The sequence below is a fragment of the Drosophila innubila genome, assembly GCF_004354385.1.
Source record: "Drosophila innubila isolate TH190305 chromosome 2R unlocalized genomic scaffold, UK_Dinn_1.0 1_C_2R, whole genome shotgun sequence".
In the NCBI taxonomy this organism is placed as follows: Eukaryota; Metazoa; Arthropoda; class Insecta; order Diptera; family Drosophilidae; genus Drosophila; species Drosophila innubila.
The window spans coordinates 1,906,977-1,927,014 of NW_022995374.1; the positions used below are offsets into that span (position 1 = coordinate 1,906,977).

A 20,038-nucleotide genomic window follows, 5' to 3' on the forward strand; every position below is an offset into this window, starting at 1 on the left:
ATACTGTTTATTTAAGTCAGAGCCAAAGGCCAAATCATGCACAAAAGGCACTCTGTCAAAATGTAAATAAATAAAAATAAATAATTAATCAGTTTAAAAAGACTTGTATCTTTTTTAGCTGATATGTGAGCAATTGACTAAATAATATGTAATAAATTTAAATAAAAATTAATTTTATTAAACAACTTTGCATCAGAGTGCATTTATATTGTTAAGAGACAGTCGATGAAAAACATTTTAGTCAAATTAAGTATATACAATTTTTACTTTTTAAACTTAAGACTCCAGAAAATTATGAAATGTTTGAGGGTATTCCAATAATTTAATAAATAAGAAATTTGTTGCATTTTAAATAATAAAACTAATTAATTATTAAGTTTAATGAAGTTTCAAGACTACGCGAATATTTTACCATAGAACTGTGTTTATCATCTGATTCAATTATATTTCCACACAAATATTGAAAACTTTAATTTAGTGAAAATGCGTAAAATTTCTGTGGATTAAAAGGTGTAAGATGAAAAAAAGAAAACATAAAGATAAAAATTATTGATGGTTTTGGACATTCATTATTAACTTGTCAAATATTTAATTAAATTATGATATTAAAGCCGAGAGGTGAAATCTTTTATGCTCAATAATTTCATGACTATTTTCGAAATTCAGTGAATTGAAATGAAGAAATTCAGATGTATATAAAAGTAAATGGGTAATGGTGTAATGTTCATTGACCAATTAAATTCAATGTATTTATAAATATTTAAGTGAATACATTTGCGTAAAGTGAACATGTTTAATATATTTAAATTGCTCAAGTAATTACACTAAAATCACACACAATACTTGTGAATTTAGCTACTTGCTTAATTACTCGTTATTAATCAGAGCTTAGATCATCTTAAGGAATCACTCAACTGTCTTACAACAAATTTGTCTATTTAACCGCAACTTGAATGTATCTTTGAAGTTGCCACTCATAAACCAGCACAATAAGCCAATAATTATTTGCATATTAAAAGCCAAATTCACTTCAATTACACTTGGACGCTTTAAAGTTATGGCAATGCCATTGTCTTAGCAACGGGTCCCCAGTTTCTGCTGCTTCTTCTTCCTTTTCTTCTTCATCTTCTACTTCTTAGGGGTTCTCTTGAGTATTTACTATGGAGTTACTTGTCTGACCCAATTCACTGGCAAATTGTATTTATAACACAAAGGGACACAGCGTATTCGCCAAAATGAATTGAGTAGCATTAAAAAGTGCATTAAGTTATATTTATACCAGTTTCCCACACTCACATACACCCGCACATACACAGCAGGCAAACAACTGGAAAAAATAACTTTTTTACTGTCGAAACTGAAATACTCTTCAGCTTAATAATCAAATTTTCAACAAAATTTAATTTTCTTATTAATTTTTTTTTGAATGCAGAATCAATTTGGGTGCACAAAAACAATTATCAAAATGACATTCCGCATGAAAATCGGTTGAATTTTGACAAAGTTATGAGAGATCAAAGTTTTCGAAAAACTGTCAAGGGGTTGGTATGGAAAATTGGATAATTCTTGGCTTATAGTCGAAAAATATGAAATTTTTTTAGTGTATAAAATTTGAATGCAGAATCAATTTGGGGGCCAAATCATTAACAAAATGACATTCCGCATGAAAATCGGTTGAGTTTTGACAAAGTTATGAGAGATCAAAGTTTTTCAAAAAATGTCAAGGGGTTGGTACGGAAAATTGGATGATTCTTGGCTTATAGTCGAAAAATATGAAATTTTTTTACTGTATAAAATTTGAATGTAGAATTAATTTCACTGCCAAATCATGAACAAAATGACATTTCACATGAAAATCGGTTGCGTTTTGACAAAGTTATGAGAGGTCAAAGTTTTCGAAAAAATGTCAAGGGGGTGGTAAGGAAATTTGGATGATTCTTGGATTATAGTTGAAAAATATGAAATTTTTTTACTGTATAAAATTTGAATATTGAATGAATTTCGGCGCCAAATCATGAACAAAATGACATTCCGCATGAAAATCGGTTGAGTTTTGACAAAGTTATGTGAGATCAAAGTTTTTCAAAAAATGTCAAGGGGTTGGTAAGGAAAATTGGATGATTCTTGGCTTATAGTCGAAAAATATGAAATTTTTTTAGTGTATAAAATTTGAACGTAGAATCAATTTCGGCGCCAAATCATGAACATAACGATATTCCGCATGAAAATCGGTTGAGTTTGGACATAGTTATGGAAGTGTGAAGTTGGTCAGACTTTTGATTAAGTAACTTTACAAGTCAAAATTCTTCTTTATTTAGACATGATTTTGGACAAGACAATAAATCGGCACAGAAAGAAGTTTAAAGTGTTGTTTCATACTAACTTTGATATAAGGAGTCGATAAAAAGTGAAATCCTGAGATTTACATTTTTCAATTTTCACAATTCTAAAAAGGAGACCCTTAGCATCAAAATCGAAACTGTGGTCCGGGAACTTTATAATTAAAATTTTGTTTTAATATGTAACATATCCCCTGTCAAAGCTAGAATACCATTTGTAAGGGTATCGAAATGTTGCATAACTTTAAGCGCAAATGAAATTGCAAATATAATTTGCGCTAGTAATAACGAAATGTTTAACTATTTGCATTGTTTGTGGCAGGCCTACATGAAAGCGTAAGGAAGAAAAGAAGAGCGATAGATGGAGAGGGAGATGGCAAAAAAATGCTCACAATGATAAATTACTGGGATATTATTTGGTAGTAGATGGAGTGCTTGCTAGACTCATGATTAATGTCTCGCGAATTATTAATAATAATAATAATAATAATAATCAGAGGAATGAAATTGGCAATGGCATGAAGGACACGATTATGATTCTGGAATGAGGCAAATCATGATGATGATGATGATGATGATGGTAATGATGATGATGTTTGGCCTTTCATTTGTGCCATTGTGCGGAGCATTTTGACAGGCTCGGCGGTAAAATTCTTCAGAATATTCCCAATCAATTGTGCGACTGACTTTTACAAATTGAATTTATTTATTTGATTTGACAATTAATTCCAAGCAATTTGCGTTTCGAGACTCAAGATTAATGGCCAGGGATGCATTTAAAGAGCACAGTTTTTGCCCCCTCTCAAAAACTGCTTTAAATCTGCTCAACAAAAATGTGGAAAGAGAAAAAACTGTTAAGTTGTATGTCACTTAGCGCTGTGAAACGAGAACAAAAATGGAAAGGGGAACGGAAACGGGAACGGGAAGGGGAATGGGAATAAGAACAAGATGGAGGCAATAAATACTCGTATATGTTGTACATGTGTGCAAACATACATCAACATATGCGGGGCAATAAATTGTTACAACAGCAGCAGCCACAACATTGCAGCTAAATAAACACGAAGACTGACCTGTGTATACCCTGTGAATAGCAAAGATTGAAAAAGGAAATTTTATAAATATAGAATAATTACCTTTAAACAGGTTTGACTTTAATCATACAAATAAAACTCAATTATAATTTGCATTTCTAGAAATGGCATGCAGACAAAAATGTATTAAATAAGTTCTGAATTCTTACTTAAAGAAATACTTGTTTAAATCAGTTGTTTAAATTTAAATATAGCCGAATTTTTTATTATTCGCAGTGAATGTTTTTTGTTCTTTAGATAGACAGTTGTAGAGTTGTCACTCAGACTAATTGGAAAGTTAAAACACTGCATCGAAGACTGTACTGAACTTTTTTTTAAAAAATTAAGCTGACCCTAAGAATTTAAAAAAAAACAGTATATTCTTCTTAAAACATATATATATTTTAAAATAAGATAACTTTTTACAAAATTACACAAAAATCAATGGTATCATAATTAAATTGCTTATAATCAATATATTTTCTGTTTTTTTTTTAATTTTTTACTTTCAATATCTTAAAAATTAAAATTTTTGCTTTAAAACAAAGAAATTGTGTTACAATTTGGTAATCATTGTACTCTAGGGCAGAGTTCCTCAGGAAGAAAGGAGAAACAATGGAAATGTATGTGCTCTACACTTAGAGAATCGGGTATTTAATCGTTTAAAGTTATTTAAGCTTGAGAGTAGTGCACCAGTGGCTTGCTAGCGTGGCATACCCTTTAGCTTTTGATGGTACAGGGCTCAACAAGCCTAGCTGCATTGTGGCACCCAAAAGTATGCCATGTGGAAAGTTCATTGCCCCAAATGTTGATGTTGATGTTGATGTTTATGGGCCTATGGCTTATGCGCATTTTATGCGCGAAATCAAGAAAAATGAAAATGCATTTTCATGACTTTCCTCCTCCCTCTTCTCTCTCTCTCTCTCACTGTCTCCCGTCTGTCTTCTGTCTGTCTCTCTTCCTCTCTATGTCACTCTTTTTTGCGCTCGTCTCGTTGGCTGTCTATATGTGTGTCTGTCTGTCTGTCCGTCTGTCTGTCTGTCTTTCTGTCTGTTTATCCTCTGTGACTGCACATATTTTGAGCCTGCTCTCTTCTTTAATCTCCTCCCCTTCTCTTCCCCCTTCTCATCTCTCACAGTGTGTAAACAAGACTCAACCGAGTTGAGTTTTAAGTTCTGTTTGCCCTTATCGTCATTTTTCCTTCTTCTTTTTTGGCATTTGGCCAGTTTAATGTGGCCAAAACGTGTAGAACATGTGAAACTCTGCAGTCTTTTGGCCTAGTACTGCTCCTGGGCCTCGGTCAACTAATGAAAACTTCAAACAGCTGGGCCAATAACAGAAATTGCCAACTCGACTGCTGACCCCATTGGTTTTTTTGTTGGCCTAAACGCTTCACATTCATAATGCAGGTGGCTCAAAGGCACATGGCCAATTGCCGCAAACAGTTAATCTAATTATTGTTAAATAAGCAATTTGCCCACGAGGCCAACAACCAAGTATATTTCTATTATTACCAAAGTCCAAAAGAAAACGAAAAGAGAAAAGAGGAAAACCTCTCACATATATTTGCAAGCAGTGTCAGCAAACTTGGCTAAAATGGTGGCAGCAAAAGCAAAGCATGCGGGTTAAAACACACACACACATACAGTTAACACCTGCACACACATGTTGAGGAGGGGTGAAGGGAAAGGTGGGGAGGGGGAGGAGTAGGGGAAACGCGTTGTCAGCTGCAGGTGTGGCAATAATTTTTGGCTTTCTTCTTCCGCCTTTGTTTGCGCGCTTTTGGGCCAAAACAGTTGTAGCCAAGTCAGCGGCAAAAGTCATAGACGAGTGAGAGAGAGACAGGTATAGCTTTTGCTGCCACAATTGTTTTGCCAGGTGTGCAACAACAAGAACAGCAACAACAACATGTAGTCAACACCCTCTGCGGGTCCATAAAACAAACAGATAATCGCCTGGCATGTTCGAATTCCATTCGGGATTTGTTTTTCCACTCTCCACTTTCGGCAGTGTATTATTACCACGCTTGGCATTTAATTTAGATTAACATTTACTCACTCAGATACTTTGTTAACTTGAATTGCTGCTTTAAGCTTCTAATTCTATATATCTTTATAAATGAAACTGTTTGTCCTGATTGACTGACTGATATTTAAATACACATATAATTCGCATAAAATTAAAAAGATCTCAGTTACTTTAATCAGAAGCTCTGACGATTTTCATAATTTGACAGTTAAATTATAATTAACGAGTTAATTCTTTAATTTAAAAAAAATAAAATTTCATAATTTTTCCTTCATTTACCAAAAATTTTTTCTTTTTAATTTATTGTATTTTTCAAATTTGTATAAAATTTTGATTTGACAAACGTTATTTTTAAAGTACCCCTCATCATAATAAGTTTAGTAATCATACTCTCAAATTGTTTCATCGACTTTAGCGTAGACATTTGTGTGAGCTTGTAGAGTGTTATCATAAAGCCAATCCATTTCCCATAAATATTCACCAGATGGCCAAGGAAGTTGCAGCGATTCATATTGCATATAAAATCGTTTAACAATTATTGAACCCTTAAATGTACAAACAGTTTAAAAAAATGATTAATTTCCCTCTTCTCACTTCTCACTTACCTCATAAGGACATGTATGGTTAAAGTTGGTATAACTTCGAACCATCTTATAGAATAGTATAGCAATCGGATTAAAAGGCTTTCTTAAAAATTTACATACATCAAAGTCCAGTTTGTAAAGCCATGGCTTATAACCATTTTCTCTCTTAAGGAATCGTACTTTCATTCGAATATTATAAACAGGACGCTGCAGTGTGGCATTAAAGTTGAGTATTGTCCTGTTGCGATTAATCGCCCGTAGACGACATTCGTTCATAATAATCCAGGATTTGTTATAAGAATGACAAACAAAATTCGTGAGTTTAATTTTCGAAGCGTTCTGAAGCTGGAATTTTTAAATTTAAATTTATACTTCAATTTTTTGTAAATATTCTTGACTTACATTAAGGCTGAACAGCCAAAGGGCAAGAATGCCAAAAATCATCACTTTGATATCCATATCGACACTATTTTTGACTTTGCAGAACTAAGGTCAGATTTACTCAATCGCTTCATTTTATATGTTCATATATTTATATACGCTCAATTTGCTTTTATAATTTCTAATTTATTCTAAATAATTGCTCAAAAATGTATAAAAAAAAATGTATCCAAAAATTGCGTATACAGTTTTCAAAAACAAGCAGCCATAAAATATCTATCAGACATTGTACAACTCTAAAAATTGTACTATAACCTTATCAGCTTAAGGCAATTTATGAGCATGCAAGCAGTGCAATTAAAGCAACTGCTTGTTTCTGCTTTGTTTACCAGTTGCATCAATTTTCGGAGCGTTGTGTTCTGTTAAAATGAAACGCTTGAAAATATTATTTAATTATACGTATTTTAAATACACAACATTATTATTATTTATTGCTGTTTGCTCAATAATTACAACATTAAATTGTTTCATCAACCATAGCGTAGACATTTATACTAACTAGTAATTTTTTATTAGTTATAAAATCCATTTCCCATAAATATTCACCAGAAGGCACCGGAACTCGCAATAATTCATATTGCATATAAAATCCTTTAACAATTATCGGACTCTGTAATGTAAAAAAATGTATTTTTTGATGAAAAGTTTCTCACTTCTCATTTCTCACTTCTCATTTCTCACTTACCTCATACGGACATGTATGATTGAAGTTGGAAAAGCCCCGCAGCATCTTAAAGAAAATGATAGCAATCGGATTATAAGCCTTCTTCAGAAATTGACAAATATCAATGCTAACATTGTAGAGCCAGGGCTTATAACCGTTTTCTTTTTTGAAGAGTCTTGCTGCCATTCGAACATTATAAACAGGATGAAGGAGTGTGGCATTAAAGTTGGCTATTGTTTTGTGGCGATTAATCGCTCGTAGACGACATTCTTCTACAATTAACCAGGACACATTATTTGAATGACAAACTAAATTCGTAAACTTAATTTCCGATGCATTCTAAATTAAACAGAAAATAAAGTTACTTCAATAAATTTATTACTATTAAAAATACTTGACTCACATTGTAGTTTAATAGCCAATAGGCAAGAATTCCAACAAAAATCACTCCGATATTCATAACAGCACTTTGCACTGATTTTACAGAACTAAATCATGAATTTTCAAAGCTTTTCAGCCGAAACAAATAACTTTAAAAACTATATTAAGCTATTCGATTAATTACCAGACTTAATTGCATTTTAATAATAAATAAACGGCCACAAATTGCCAATTTATCAAAACTTGAGTAATAATTGCCCTAAATTATGTAAAAAGAGTTTAAAAATATCATTCATGACAGCAGAAGTCAATCATAGAGGTTTGATATTAGTAAATGAGCAACCATGAAATTATTATGGGAAATTTCAGCGAAAGTTTTGTAGATCATTAAAAAGTTTTCAGCTGATTTTATTTGTTATCAGCTGTGTATTTTAGCAACACTCGCTTGGCAATTTATGTGCATGGAAGATAGACTCGTAGACTCGTGTATAAATCGCATATTAAGTTCATGCAAATCAACGGGAGCCCAAAAGTATGCAACTTTTTTTTGCGTTACAGTTTTGCGAAATGGTTTTTCGTTGCCGCTCGATTGAATAGCACGCGAAATGGGGAAAGGTAAGAAAAGAAGGGTGATAAAAGAAGAGAGAAGTAGAGAAGGGTAAGGCAAGAGCCTAACTCACGTCACTGCCATGAGAAAAGAGTGCCAAAGTATCAGATGTACAAACGCGCCAACGGAGTGAACTTACTTCCTGTCACCCTTTAACTAACCCCCTTTACTTACTCCCTCTTCTTACGTCTCTGTCCTTACTCTGCTGCAAATCTCATGCTTGATTCAGGCACAGTTGTACACTGGTAAAAAATTCGAGAATCCGCGTTAATAATCCTCTTGAAAAGATTAAAAATTTTGATCATCTCGAATTTCTTTAACCGAGCCATACTTGACTTAAGTACAGTTTTTTAATTCGCATTCAGCAAATATTAGACTTCTTAAAAAAATACAAACAAACGTATTTTCGACTGATTTGGCCAATTTATATCCCAAAAAATGTTCCAAATAAATTCTGTTGTTAGTTTTTGTTATAATATAATAGATAAAACATTTAAAAATTGGTTAAACTTTTTATATAAAACAATTGTTTTATTTATTATAGCTCTTATTGCTTAATTGATTTGTTTTTCAATGCTTTGCCTTTTTGTAACACAAGTAAAAGCAATTATATTTTTAATTTCTAAATTTACTCATTTTAAATAATTTTAATTTTTTATTATTTCTATCTTGACTAAAAAAATGCTGGCAACATTAGATAAAATAAGAAATTTCAAGACTGAATTGCAAAAGTTTAGCTTGAATACCTTAAAAAAAAAAAAAAAAAAAAAACTAACAAAGGGCTATACAGTTTTTGTCAGTGTAGTTGCAATTGCAGTTGAAGTCGTCGGTTGCAATTTATTTACGCTGGCTTTGCGGTTCTTTAGCACCAAAGTTGCAAAGGCGCAAAAACATCGAGTCTGTGTGTAAGTGTGTGTGTGTTTGTGTGTGTGTGTGTGTGTGTGCGAGTGTTAAAAGTGGAGCAAACAACGTGAGTTGCTGTTGTTGCTGTTATCGTTATTGTTGTTGCTACAATGACACGGCAAGCAATGTGTGTGTGTGTGTGTGTGTGTGCCAGTTTTTGGGGCAGACATTAGTGGCAATGAGGCAACAGAAAATGTTAAACTTAAAGTCACCACCGTTCAATTCGATTCGATTCAATTCAATTCAACTCAAACAGCGACATATTCGATTACAGCAACTGTCAGCATACATATATTGAGATACAGTTCAAAGTCATAAGCTCTCCTTTTTTTTTTTTCGAAAATCACATTTGGCGGGCTGTCCAACGTAATTTTCCATTTTCGCATTTTCAATTGAAATCATTTCGACAGTTTTTGGCTGTAACAACAAAAGACACTTCAGCGTTGACACTTTGATTTCGCTCGCTGCAAATGAACAGCGGCAAATTTTTAGACAATTCCCCATTGAGAAATAAGTAGGAGAGACTACGGATGAGACTGCTTGACTTTAAGATGCCCAACAGCAATATAAATAAAAATAAAATAAAAATTATTGATAAAAACTACTTAAAAAGAAGTAAAGTTACATTTTAAAAGTTAATTTATCAAAAAACCAAATGGAGACTTTGACAATCTAATGAAATAAATAAAAAAAATAAAAAAAATGATTTTACAAAATATCAACATTATTACAGTAAAAAATTGTTATTAAATTATAAGAAAAAATTATGTTTCACACACTTATAAGCTTCTGTACTCTTTCGATACTGTGCTTAAAATAACGCCAGGCTTCTGGCTGCAGGTAGTACAACGGGGCGTATGAGTGCGCATTTTATAACTGCCTTTTCTCATTCTCTTTCTCTGTGTGGTTGCTGCTGGCTTTTATAAGGCATAACAAAAGCTTATCGCCAGCATAATAGAGACACGCGTCTGTGTAATAAAGTAGGCAGGCAGACAAAGAGACAAACCGACAGATAAAGAGACAGACGGACAGACCGACAGACAGACAGACAGAGAGTCAGGCAGATAGTCAAGTCGGGCGTTATCATTAACATTATTATTATTATTATCATTACAAAAACAGCGTTTTGTATGTGTGCTGAACTTAAGTGACTTTTTGTTCTCCCTTCTTCCTTTCTCTCTCTCCCTCTCTTTCTTTGTCTTCTTTGCCGTTGTTAAGCAGAGCTCAAAGCGGAAATCTACGGACCCAGCGATCTCATGGTTAAAACGGGCAGCGACATTAACCTCACCTGCAAGATAATGCAAGGTCCCCACGAACTGGGCAACATATTCTGGTACAAAGGTACGTATGCGTAATGCCATAGCTGACATACAAAATAAACTCGTAATAAACAAAATAAAAAACAATTGAATCTACGCTCTCATTATATTCTTTAGGCAGCGAAATGCTCGACAGCAAAAACGAGAACGAAATCGACAGCTCTATGGCCAGGATACGTGTCGAGGATGATTGGACCGATGGCCTCACTTCTAGGTACAAAGCATACATATAAGTGATGCCAAAACAAAAACAAAACTCAAGCACACATTTCAAGTATGCACCTTCAAATGCCGAGCACTTAATTAAATTGTAAGGCGGAAATGTTAAGTACATTTCCGAATTCTAAGAATGAAAGACACGCTTTATAAAACGAAATATCGAGAGAAGGGGAAAATGAAGAAAAACATTTGTACATTGTAGATAAGAGTCAACAACAGCGTATTTTTTAAGTTTTGCAGGGTATATATTGAGGTATATTAGAGGAATCCTTAAAAAGAATACTAAAAAAAATACTAACTACAATTAAAAAGGGCGATACTCAGACAGAGAATTAGAAGTATTATGGAAACGATTATAAGAGCTAGTTAAGAGCAAGCATTAAAACAGAATTTTAGATAAAATATTGTAAAGTGTTGTTGCAGAGAGATAATAGGATTAAAATATTATCAGATATAAAGATTAATACAGGGAGAATTAAAAAAGGAAAGTAAGAAGAATAAATATACAAAATATTTGAGGCATATTTCTTTGGAAAAAATAAAGAATAATGATATTGCTAGAAAAATCATTACAAATAATTTTATCGAAATTTTATTGGACTATTATGAGGAACATTCGTTGGAGTATCAAAAATTAAGTATAGTAATAAATACAAGTGTGAAAGCCATGCATAAAATTATTAAGAATATTAAAGGAAAATAAGCAAAAATATTTTTATTTATTAGAGAAAGTATAGTAAGCAACATTAGATGAATTATTAGAATTTGAAAATTATAAACAAGTATAAGAGGAATTATACGAAAAACTATATTCGTGAAATAATTGAATTGAAAAGTAATTTAAAGATTAATTAAGTATATTTTAGGTCTTATAACTATAATAAATATAGGCAGCATTAGAGCGGAAGCTAGTTCATAATTAGGTTTAACTAAGTGTGTCATATTAAAAATCAAATTACAGGGTATATTAAAAGTCCTAGTATTGCAATAGTATGCACATAGAATTGTGTGTAGTTAGCCGAGTGTGACTTTTAATTTGCCTTAGTTTTTGCTGTCACACTCGGAAGTTAGTCGGAGTTGGAGTCGGAGTTACAATCCGCTGTAGGATGGCCAGGAAGAGGAGAGGAGTGGAAGGGAGGGGAATGCAGTACACGTAGTTGGTTAGCTGAAAGCTTACCCTTTTGGCCATGGCTACATGTGCTCGTTGTGCATTTATGCCGTTAACTAACGACACTGTCGACCATAAAATGCAGATGACGAGCAGTGAGAGCAAAGAGTCCTGAATCTGAACCAGAATCAAAGGATAGGATACTTGTACTCCGGGTGAACACTGTGCTGCCATAAAGTAGCAAAAGTTTTTAATGTTGATGCTACAAAACGTTTGGCCTTTATTTGAGTGGGACAAGTGGGTGGGGCAGGAGGTGGGGGGAGGAGTTGGTGGCACATTTGATGTGAAAACTGCAAAGAGCGAGTTATTCATTTGCTGGCATTCGCATTCGTATTCGCATTCACTTTCAACAACCACTAACCAACTGTGCATGTAGAGTCATTCTCTCTCTTTCTCCTTTACTCAATCGCACTCTCTCTTTCTCTCCTTCTCTCTCTAGATTAAAAATCAAGCGCGCTATGCCTGGAGACACCGGCAACTACACCTGTGTGCCGACTGTGGCAAAAACCTCCAGTGTCTATGTGCACGTAATTATTGGTGAGTATATGTGAGCTCTGCATGTGTGTGTGAGTTAGTGTGAGCGTGTGTGTTTGACAGTTTTGCATGTTTATGACAGGAAGTTGCCTGTTAGCAGAAAGCGCACATTGCAATTTGAGCATTTCCAACTATGAAGGCTCTGTGAAGAGTGGTAGAACTGCACTGAAAAAAAAAAACACTCCAGTCAAATTGTTATATTGCTTTTATTTTAAATTCCTATGCCATGTTGTGTGAAATATTCATCTTCCTACGTCATACGGTTTGAGCTCTACAATGATCAGTCAGTAAGTCAGGACTAAGAAATTTTTAATTATTCACAGGTAGAATTTTCTTTATTTCTTTTAAATATTTTTTTTATTTATTAAGGTATTCTTATAAATTAGTGCACAAGTCTTTAACAATAAATTACAAAATTAATTTCTTTTATTATTTTAAATTCCTATGCCATGTTGTTTGAAATATTCATCTTCCTACGTCATACGGTTTGAGCTCTACAATGATCAGTCAGTAAGTCAGGACTAAGAAATTTTTAATTATTCACAGGTAGAATATTCTTTATTTCTATTACATATTTTTTTATTTATTAATGTATTCTTATAAATTAGTGCACCAGTCTTAAACAACAAATTACAAATTTAATATCTTTTATTACTTTAAATTCCTATGCCATGTTGTGTGAAATATTCATCTTCCTACGTCGTACGATTTGAACTGTACAATGATCAGTCAGTAAGTCAGGACTAAGAAATTTTCAATTATTCACAGGTAGAATTTTCTTTATTTCTTTTAAACATTTTTTTTATTTATTAATTCCTTACTTACTTTCTAGTGATACAAAGGTATAATAATAAATTACTGCACAAGTTCTAAACAATAAATAACAAATTTATTATTGATATAGTATATATGGAAAAAAGTCAATGACTGCCAAATAAATATGTTCGATATAAATGTCAATGACTGATTTCAGACATATTTATCATCGTGGAAAAATATGCGAAATGAAAAACTGTACTTGAATTGTGTACTTTCTGGTTTTTATTAAAAATATTATCCAAACTCTTGACACTTTTTAGGATTGATTTTATCCCGGTTTTTTTTTTACTGTGTACAAGATCTGCTAGGGAGTAAGCAGAGCAAGTAATATTGTATGAAAGAAGTGCGGAAATCATTTCTTGTGAGCTGAAATGCCAATAATCAAGAGCTGCTTCAGGTGGAAAGACACACACACACACACAAACAACATCCACAACATCAATAGCAGCAACTTTTGTGTGCTTAAGTGCACATATAACACATAACAACGTGTTGTTGTTGTTGTTGTTGTTGTTGTTGTATTTAAGCCCGGTTGCCAAGGGATATATGAGGCCAATAAGTTTCTGTTAATTTATGTGACAGGCAGAAGAAAACATATCTGAGCCTGTAAATTTTATAATATTTTAAGCGGCTTAAATAGTTATGCTTAAGTATGTTAGAACCTTTTCCAAGTCATATAAGCAACTAACTTTCTTAAATAATCTTCCGAAAAAATTAATTACATAAGTTTCTTACTCTATATAACTTATTTCAACTTGATTTAGAAAAAATTGCATAACATTTTTATGGGCTTAAAAAAATTAAGAAAAAGTGAATATATAAAGAAAATAAAATATTTCAGTATAAGCTAGGATCAAAATTCATACAGTACGATTCTCCATGAATTTTGAAGACGGGGAAATTGGCAATCTTTTGGGTCTCTCACAGTCGAGCAGACTCGACTGCCGCATTTTTTAGTTGGTAGTTGCTTGTTTGACAAGCAGGAAGTGCGCATAGAGAAAGTAAAGCAACTGCAGCAAGTTTTCGATGTTATCTGAGATCTGATGTTGGCCTAAAGATGAACCTTTGAGGCTGTATATGTGTGTGTGAGTGTGTGTTTAAGGCTCGAGGCGATTGAAGCTGTGCTGACAGAGGTAATCAAAAGACAGGCAACAACACGAACGATTTCTTGAAGCAATACTAAGATAAATTGCATCCGACTTTATTATTATTGTAACATAGCAACATTACCAATTTACTAATGAAAGCAGCAACTAACAATGCACTTTTACTTTCTTTCTATTATTTTGTTTTGTTTGTTTGTTTTTTTGTTTTTTTTTGTTCATGTTGCAGGTGAACACCCGGCGGCAATGCAGCACAATTCGAGCAGCAACAGCAACAGTTTCTACTGCGGCATTTGTTGCATGCTGCTGAGCATCGTCTCCTGCTGCCTGCAGCATTGGTATGTGAGTGGAGCGACGGCCAAGACAATGCCACCACTCTTCTTGCCACCACCAAGACAATTGTCAACAGCAGTAACAACAACAACAGCAGCAGCAGCAACAGCAGCAACAACAACCCGCCCCTTTGCCAGAAATCGCCTCGATAGTCGACATTTTGTGCAGTGTATGAGATGAAGGAATAATAAAGAAGGAATCCCCAAGGATATTTTGATGCCGATGATATAAGATTGCTAATGAGTATAAAGTTTAGTTAAATTCAAAACATGATTGAATCGAATCGAATCGAAATGAAACGAAATTTATTTCGTATCTAAGATAAACTTGCACTTAGTGAATAAAACTCTCTAATTTTAAGACGATTTCGGATAAGTTAAGCCAAGCAGACGGAACACGAGATCGACAATGGAAATTAAAACATAAACAAAAGCCAAACAAAATAAATTATATTTATAGGGATCTCTACATAATATATATCGATAGTTAAGTCAACTGTAGAACAGCAAATGCACAGTCGATCACAGAAGTAATGCGCCACATTCAAATGCAAAGCAAATACTGTTAAAAATTAAATATTATAGTTTCTTTTGTCGTTTTGTGAGACAAATGTTTGTTTTAATATTTTTTCTTTCAAAACTTTCATTAGAGCCGAACGTTCTTGTTATTTTCTGAAAAAAATAACTATAAAAATTATCTTATTAAAAAAAGTAATTAAGAACAATATTGTTGACTTTTAAACCTGATCTTCTCAGTATAAGTGCTTTTTATAAATATTATTATAAATTGACGGATTTATCCAGCACAAAAATGTTTTATATATAAACTTAATTTTTTAAGCATCTTTTGTGATCACTTGTCGCATTTGTTGTTACACCACTTCACATGCCAATAGAAACAGTTTGCCGACATTCTCATTATGAATTAAGACTTACTAGCTATAAATAGGCTTCATATTCAACCTGTACACGTACGCATACTTCTGTCGCTAACTGTACAACTCTCGATTGAATTACAGTCACTGTGTATTGTTATTGAATTAATACCAAATAAATACATAAAATTTGCTGTATATAATTGCTACTCAAAATTCATTTTCTTTTTAGTCTGAGTAATTTTCAATATTCGTTTGATTTGCACATTTCAATCACTGCTTAAAAACTACATAGAAGAAATACAAAATTATGAAAACATTGAAGTTTCGGCAAGCCGATTTTTATATAACCTTGCAGATAAGCATTTATCGATATATATTAAAACTTGAACTTAATTTTGACTTAATAATATTTTCCTAAAATATTTTATCCGAGCTAAGCAATAAAACTTCAACTTCATTTTATTTATTATTTTATAAGAAAGTAGAGTAAAAAAAAGTTATTTAAAAAAAAGCGGAAATCCACAAACAAAAAACTTAAAAATTTCATCTTCCATTTATATTCGGTGTTTTCAACTTTTTTTAATAACTAGTATTTTATTATTTGTGATAACTGGAAAATTCTTTACCTCAAATATAAATAAAAAAAAAATGTATTAAAACCTTTTAATAATTTAACGATATATATCGATAACGGATAATTACTCTGATTAAGTTAATTCAAAATGCTCTGCAAGGATATAAACCAAATGAATCCCTATTAAAATAAATGCATAACAATTAACAAGCTACTCAATTCATCAGCATCGTCTGGCTCATTGAAATAACACATTAAACAAAAAAAAAAAATAAAACCAGATTAAAAAAATAGAGTTAAACAATTTGTTTAAGCCTTTGCAATTGGGTTTGATAGTACATGTATATAGAGAATTCCCAGAGAGATAATTAGTTTTGGCTGTTTGAAGAGCATATGGAAATGCGAATTATATTTGTGCTTATTAATTCTGAATGAAAATTGATGGCAAGTGGAAAGTGAACGGAAATGGATGGAAATTGATGAAAATGTGCGAGCACTGTAAATAAATTCATTAGTAGCAAAACTGTAGTTTTAATTAACTCTTAAATAATAATAATAAAAATCGAGCATAAAAGCTAAAAACAATTCAAATGTTATTACTGTTTTCATTTGTATAACTGCGGCACAATAAAATCAAATTGGCAACACAAATTACAACCAAATAAGCAAAAGCTAAAGAACAAACTATTTATAAACATAAAAATATAAAAATACATTTCAACAACAACAGGAAACTAAAAAAAAAAAAACAAAATTAGTGACAATTTTATAAAAAAAACAAGAATATAAAGAAGGAATAACAGAGCGAGGATTAAATTAAAGGACACGAGATTTGTGATGCTGTTTATTCAGCATAAATGATTGATATGTGTATTTGTGTGTGTGTGTGTGGGTGTATTTGAGTATGTGGGAGAGCGTGTGTGAGTGTGTGTTTGTAAGTAGATAATTAGGTAATGGCAACACTTTGTAAATACATAAATTATTTAAAATTAATTTTGCATTAAATGGTCAGACGATAACTAATATTTATAATAAGCATATTAAATATATATATATATGTTTACAGGTTCATAAGCGATAAATGTATACACACTCATACATTCATACACACACGCACACACACACACACACGCATATCTTAAGCTGTATTGTGTCAGTTAGTGTATTTACTTTTAAGTGACTGAACAAAATCTATAGAGATCATTAACAGTCTATCAACAAAAAATAAAAAAATAAATCAAATACAATAAACTATGTGTTTATGTATATGTTAACACGTATGTGTTGCAGCATTGTAACTAAGCAAACACATAAATATTAAGGTACTCATACTTACATATACATGTAACACACACAAACACACATACTCACACACTCAAACAACAAGAGATTTAAATGAAATAAGTGGAAAATAATTATGAGTTAGAAAAATTACTAAAAATAATATGTGTTTTCTTTGGGATTTCATCAGGTAAACGGATTATCTTTATGAACAGACATTAATATGGTGAAGTATGAAAAGAAGATATTCACTGATAATAAAAGAATACTCTAAAATCATTAACGAATAATTGGAGTGACGAATTTTAAGTCAGTGGTTTAATTTAAATTTTTTTTAGATAATTATTACAGATATAGTATATAAAATCTCCCACTCTTGGTCAAAAAAGTACTGTCTCTAATAATAAACTGAAGCTGATCTATTTATTCTGTTACAAAAATTATACTTTCCTTTAAATGTATCTAATTACTCAGCAACTAATCTGATCTGATAGAATCAAACTACATAAAACATTTAAATACCCGCCGTAAGAGTAAAGTTGGAATAAATGATATGCGCATAAATTAAAGTACTGTTATTGTGTTATTCCCATAATCAGATATGTCAATCGGTTAAACGATGATTTTTAATCTATTTTGGCATTCATTGTGAGTTTAGGAATCCGACAAATTCGTTATGCTCATTAGCATTTGTCGCAACAAATTAAACGACAGCTACAATCTAGTTATAGTTATAGCTTAAGTTTTAGTCACAGAACCAGTTCTAGTTCCAGTTACTCAGTTACTAGTCGAAGTCCAAGTTGAACTCGTGATGTTGACCGATCTTTAATGCGTTTATTGACTTGGTCGAATGTGTGTCAAATTGACTGTTTAATTTATTGAAATGGATTTTACGCTGTCGTCAGTCAACTTGTTCATTCCATATTCAGTTAATTGCAATATTTGGCTAATATTTACCGCTATCTTCTTTTTGTTTGGCAACGATGTATGCCAGCAAATGTATAAATAAAACTGTCGCTGGTCAGACGAATCTTAGTGTCTTGGGAATTTGTTTTCACGAGGTTTTCACTATGCCAACAGCCGTGTTTCGATATCTGAGCCTCTTTTTGGTTCTGGCTACGTTAAGTTGCCCAGAGGCAGGTATGTGTAGCTTATGATCAGTGTTGCCAGAATTTTGAAAGCTAATAGTATAATCGAAAAAAATAGAAAAAAAATAAAGAAATAAAAATAATATAAACTAAATTTAAAATAAGTAAGAAAATGATATAGGAATAAAATAAACGAGTTAAAAACTTAATACATATTAAAAAGAAAAAAAATAATGTAGAAAATAATAGTATAATCCAAAAAATAGGAAAAAAAAAATATGAAAATAAAATAAACTAAATTTAAAATAAGTAAGAAAATGATATATGAATAAAAAAGACCAGTTAAAAAAATTTATACAAATTAAAAATACCAAAATTAATATAGAAAAAGGAATTTCGCGATTTTTAAAATATATTAATGTTTTATAAGTCTCTAAAGTTAAACTGGCAACATTAGTTATTATTTCAGCTAGACAACTTAAAATTAATTAAAATAAAACTTGCAGCACCTTCAGCGGATAAGGATTCAAAAGTAGAGCAACTGGTTCGAGTTTATCCCATAAATGAGGAACAATATGAGAAATTGCTGCAATTTACAAATGGCAAGAATGTTATATCCGAGGCGCGTTTAACCAGCGCCGGATTCACTTCAGTACGCAACAGTCTCGACTCCGGCTGGAATTCCCTGCTCCGGATTATGGGACTGACGACAACAAGTCGCTCGGAGGTGGCCAAGATCGATATCGATGGTCAACCCTTGTGTGTGATGAGACGCAGCTTCGATGAGAGTGAAGCACGTGCCACTTCTGACGAGGATTCTGTAATCAATTGCATTGTTGTACTCAAGAAGGATTCTATTTCGGAAACCCAGTCTGCTGATAGCAGCAATCCCAGCTTTGCTCCTTACTGGTATCAGGAGAATCCAGTTCAAACAGCACCTCAACAACATCCATTTCCCTTGGAGCCACAAGCTTCTCAATTAATTGCCCAACAGGAAGTTTCTCCAGCTGAAGACGACGAGGAACGACAGGTGGCAACCACAACGCCTGCTCCCAAGGTTAAGAAGCTCAGGAGCAAACCCAAATCCAAGTCCAATTCAAGGTCCAAGTTGCAGAAGAAGAAAACCGCTTTAAATGCCGAAGCATCCAGACAATATGGTTCTCCCTTTGGAGCCCCAACATCTCCCTATGGCAGTCCCTATGGCGGCGCCTATCCCTATGGAGGTTTCAATCAGAATCCCTACGGAGGCTTCAATCCCTATGGTTCACTTGGCCAACAGCCTGGTTTCGCCCAGTTTCCTTCCTACGGCCAACAGCCTTTCTATCCGCCAAGTCCTTTTTACGGACAACCCTCGCCCTACAATCCCTATCCATTCTTTGAAGAATCCGAAGATGAAGCCGAAGAGGACGATGAGGACGAGGAGGGCTACGAGGGCTACGAGGGCTACGAAGTCGAAGATGAAATCGATGATAGTTATGAAAATGAATTCTACGATTAGTTTTTAATTTTAGAATAAAGAAAAATAAAAATCTACAAAAAATATAATTGAAACTGTGTTTTGAATCAGAGCTTAGGAGAATTTTAAATTAAAACCTATCAATAAAAATTTTAATTTCCTCTTTATTTGACCTTTTTTATTAGTAAAATTCTATCTATTTTATCACTGTCTCTTGACACTTCTTCAAAAATATCAATATTTCATA

The 20,038-nt window shown here is 32.7% G+C and overlaps 2 protein-coding genes across 2 annotated transcripts in view; both read left to right on the top strand.

Annotated features, from left to right (window-relative positions):
* Positions 1-14,958, top strand: part of LOC117784707 (zwei Ig domain protein zig-8) — an 83,230-nt gene extending 68,272 nt beyond the window's left edge. Inside the window, exons 5-8 of the mRNA XM_034622515.1 lie at positions 10,242-10,361; positions 10,457-10,553; positions 12,166-12,263; positions 14,412-14,958. Of these exons, the coding sequence (XP_034478406.1) occupies positions 10,242-10,361; positions 10,457-10,553; positions 12,166-12,263; positions 14,412-14,695 (599 nt within the window). The 3' untranslated portion in view covers positions 14,696-14,958. The remainder of the gene's footprint in view (positions 1-10,241; positions 10,362-10,456; positions 10,554-12,165; positions 12,264-14,411) is intronic.
* A 3,359-nt stretch (positions 14,959-18,317) lies between these two features.
* LOC117785856 lies at positions 18,318-19,715 on the top strand. Its single transcript, XM_034624113.1, has 3 exons — positions 18,318-18,387; positions 18,842-19,597; positions 19,651-19,715. Exons 1-3 carry the CDS (start codon positions 18,318-18,320, stop codon positions 19,713-19,715), a joined length of 891 nt encoding a protein of 296 aa, XP_034480004.1.
* Positions 19,716-20,038: the final 323 nt, after the last annotated feature.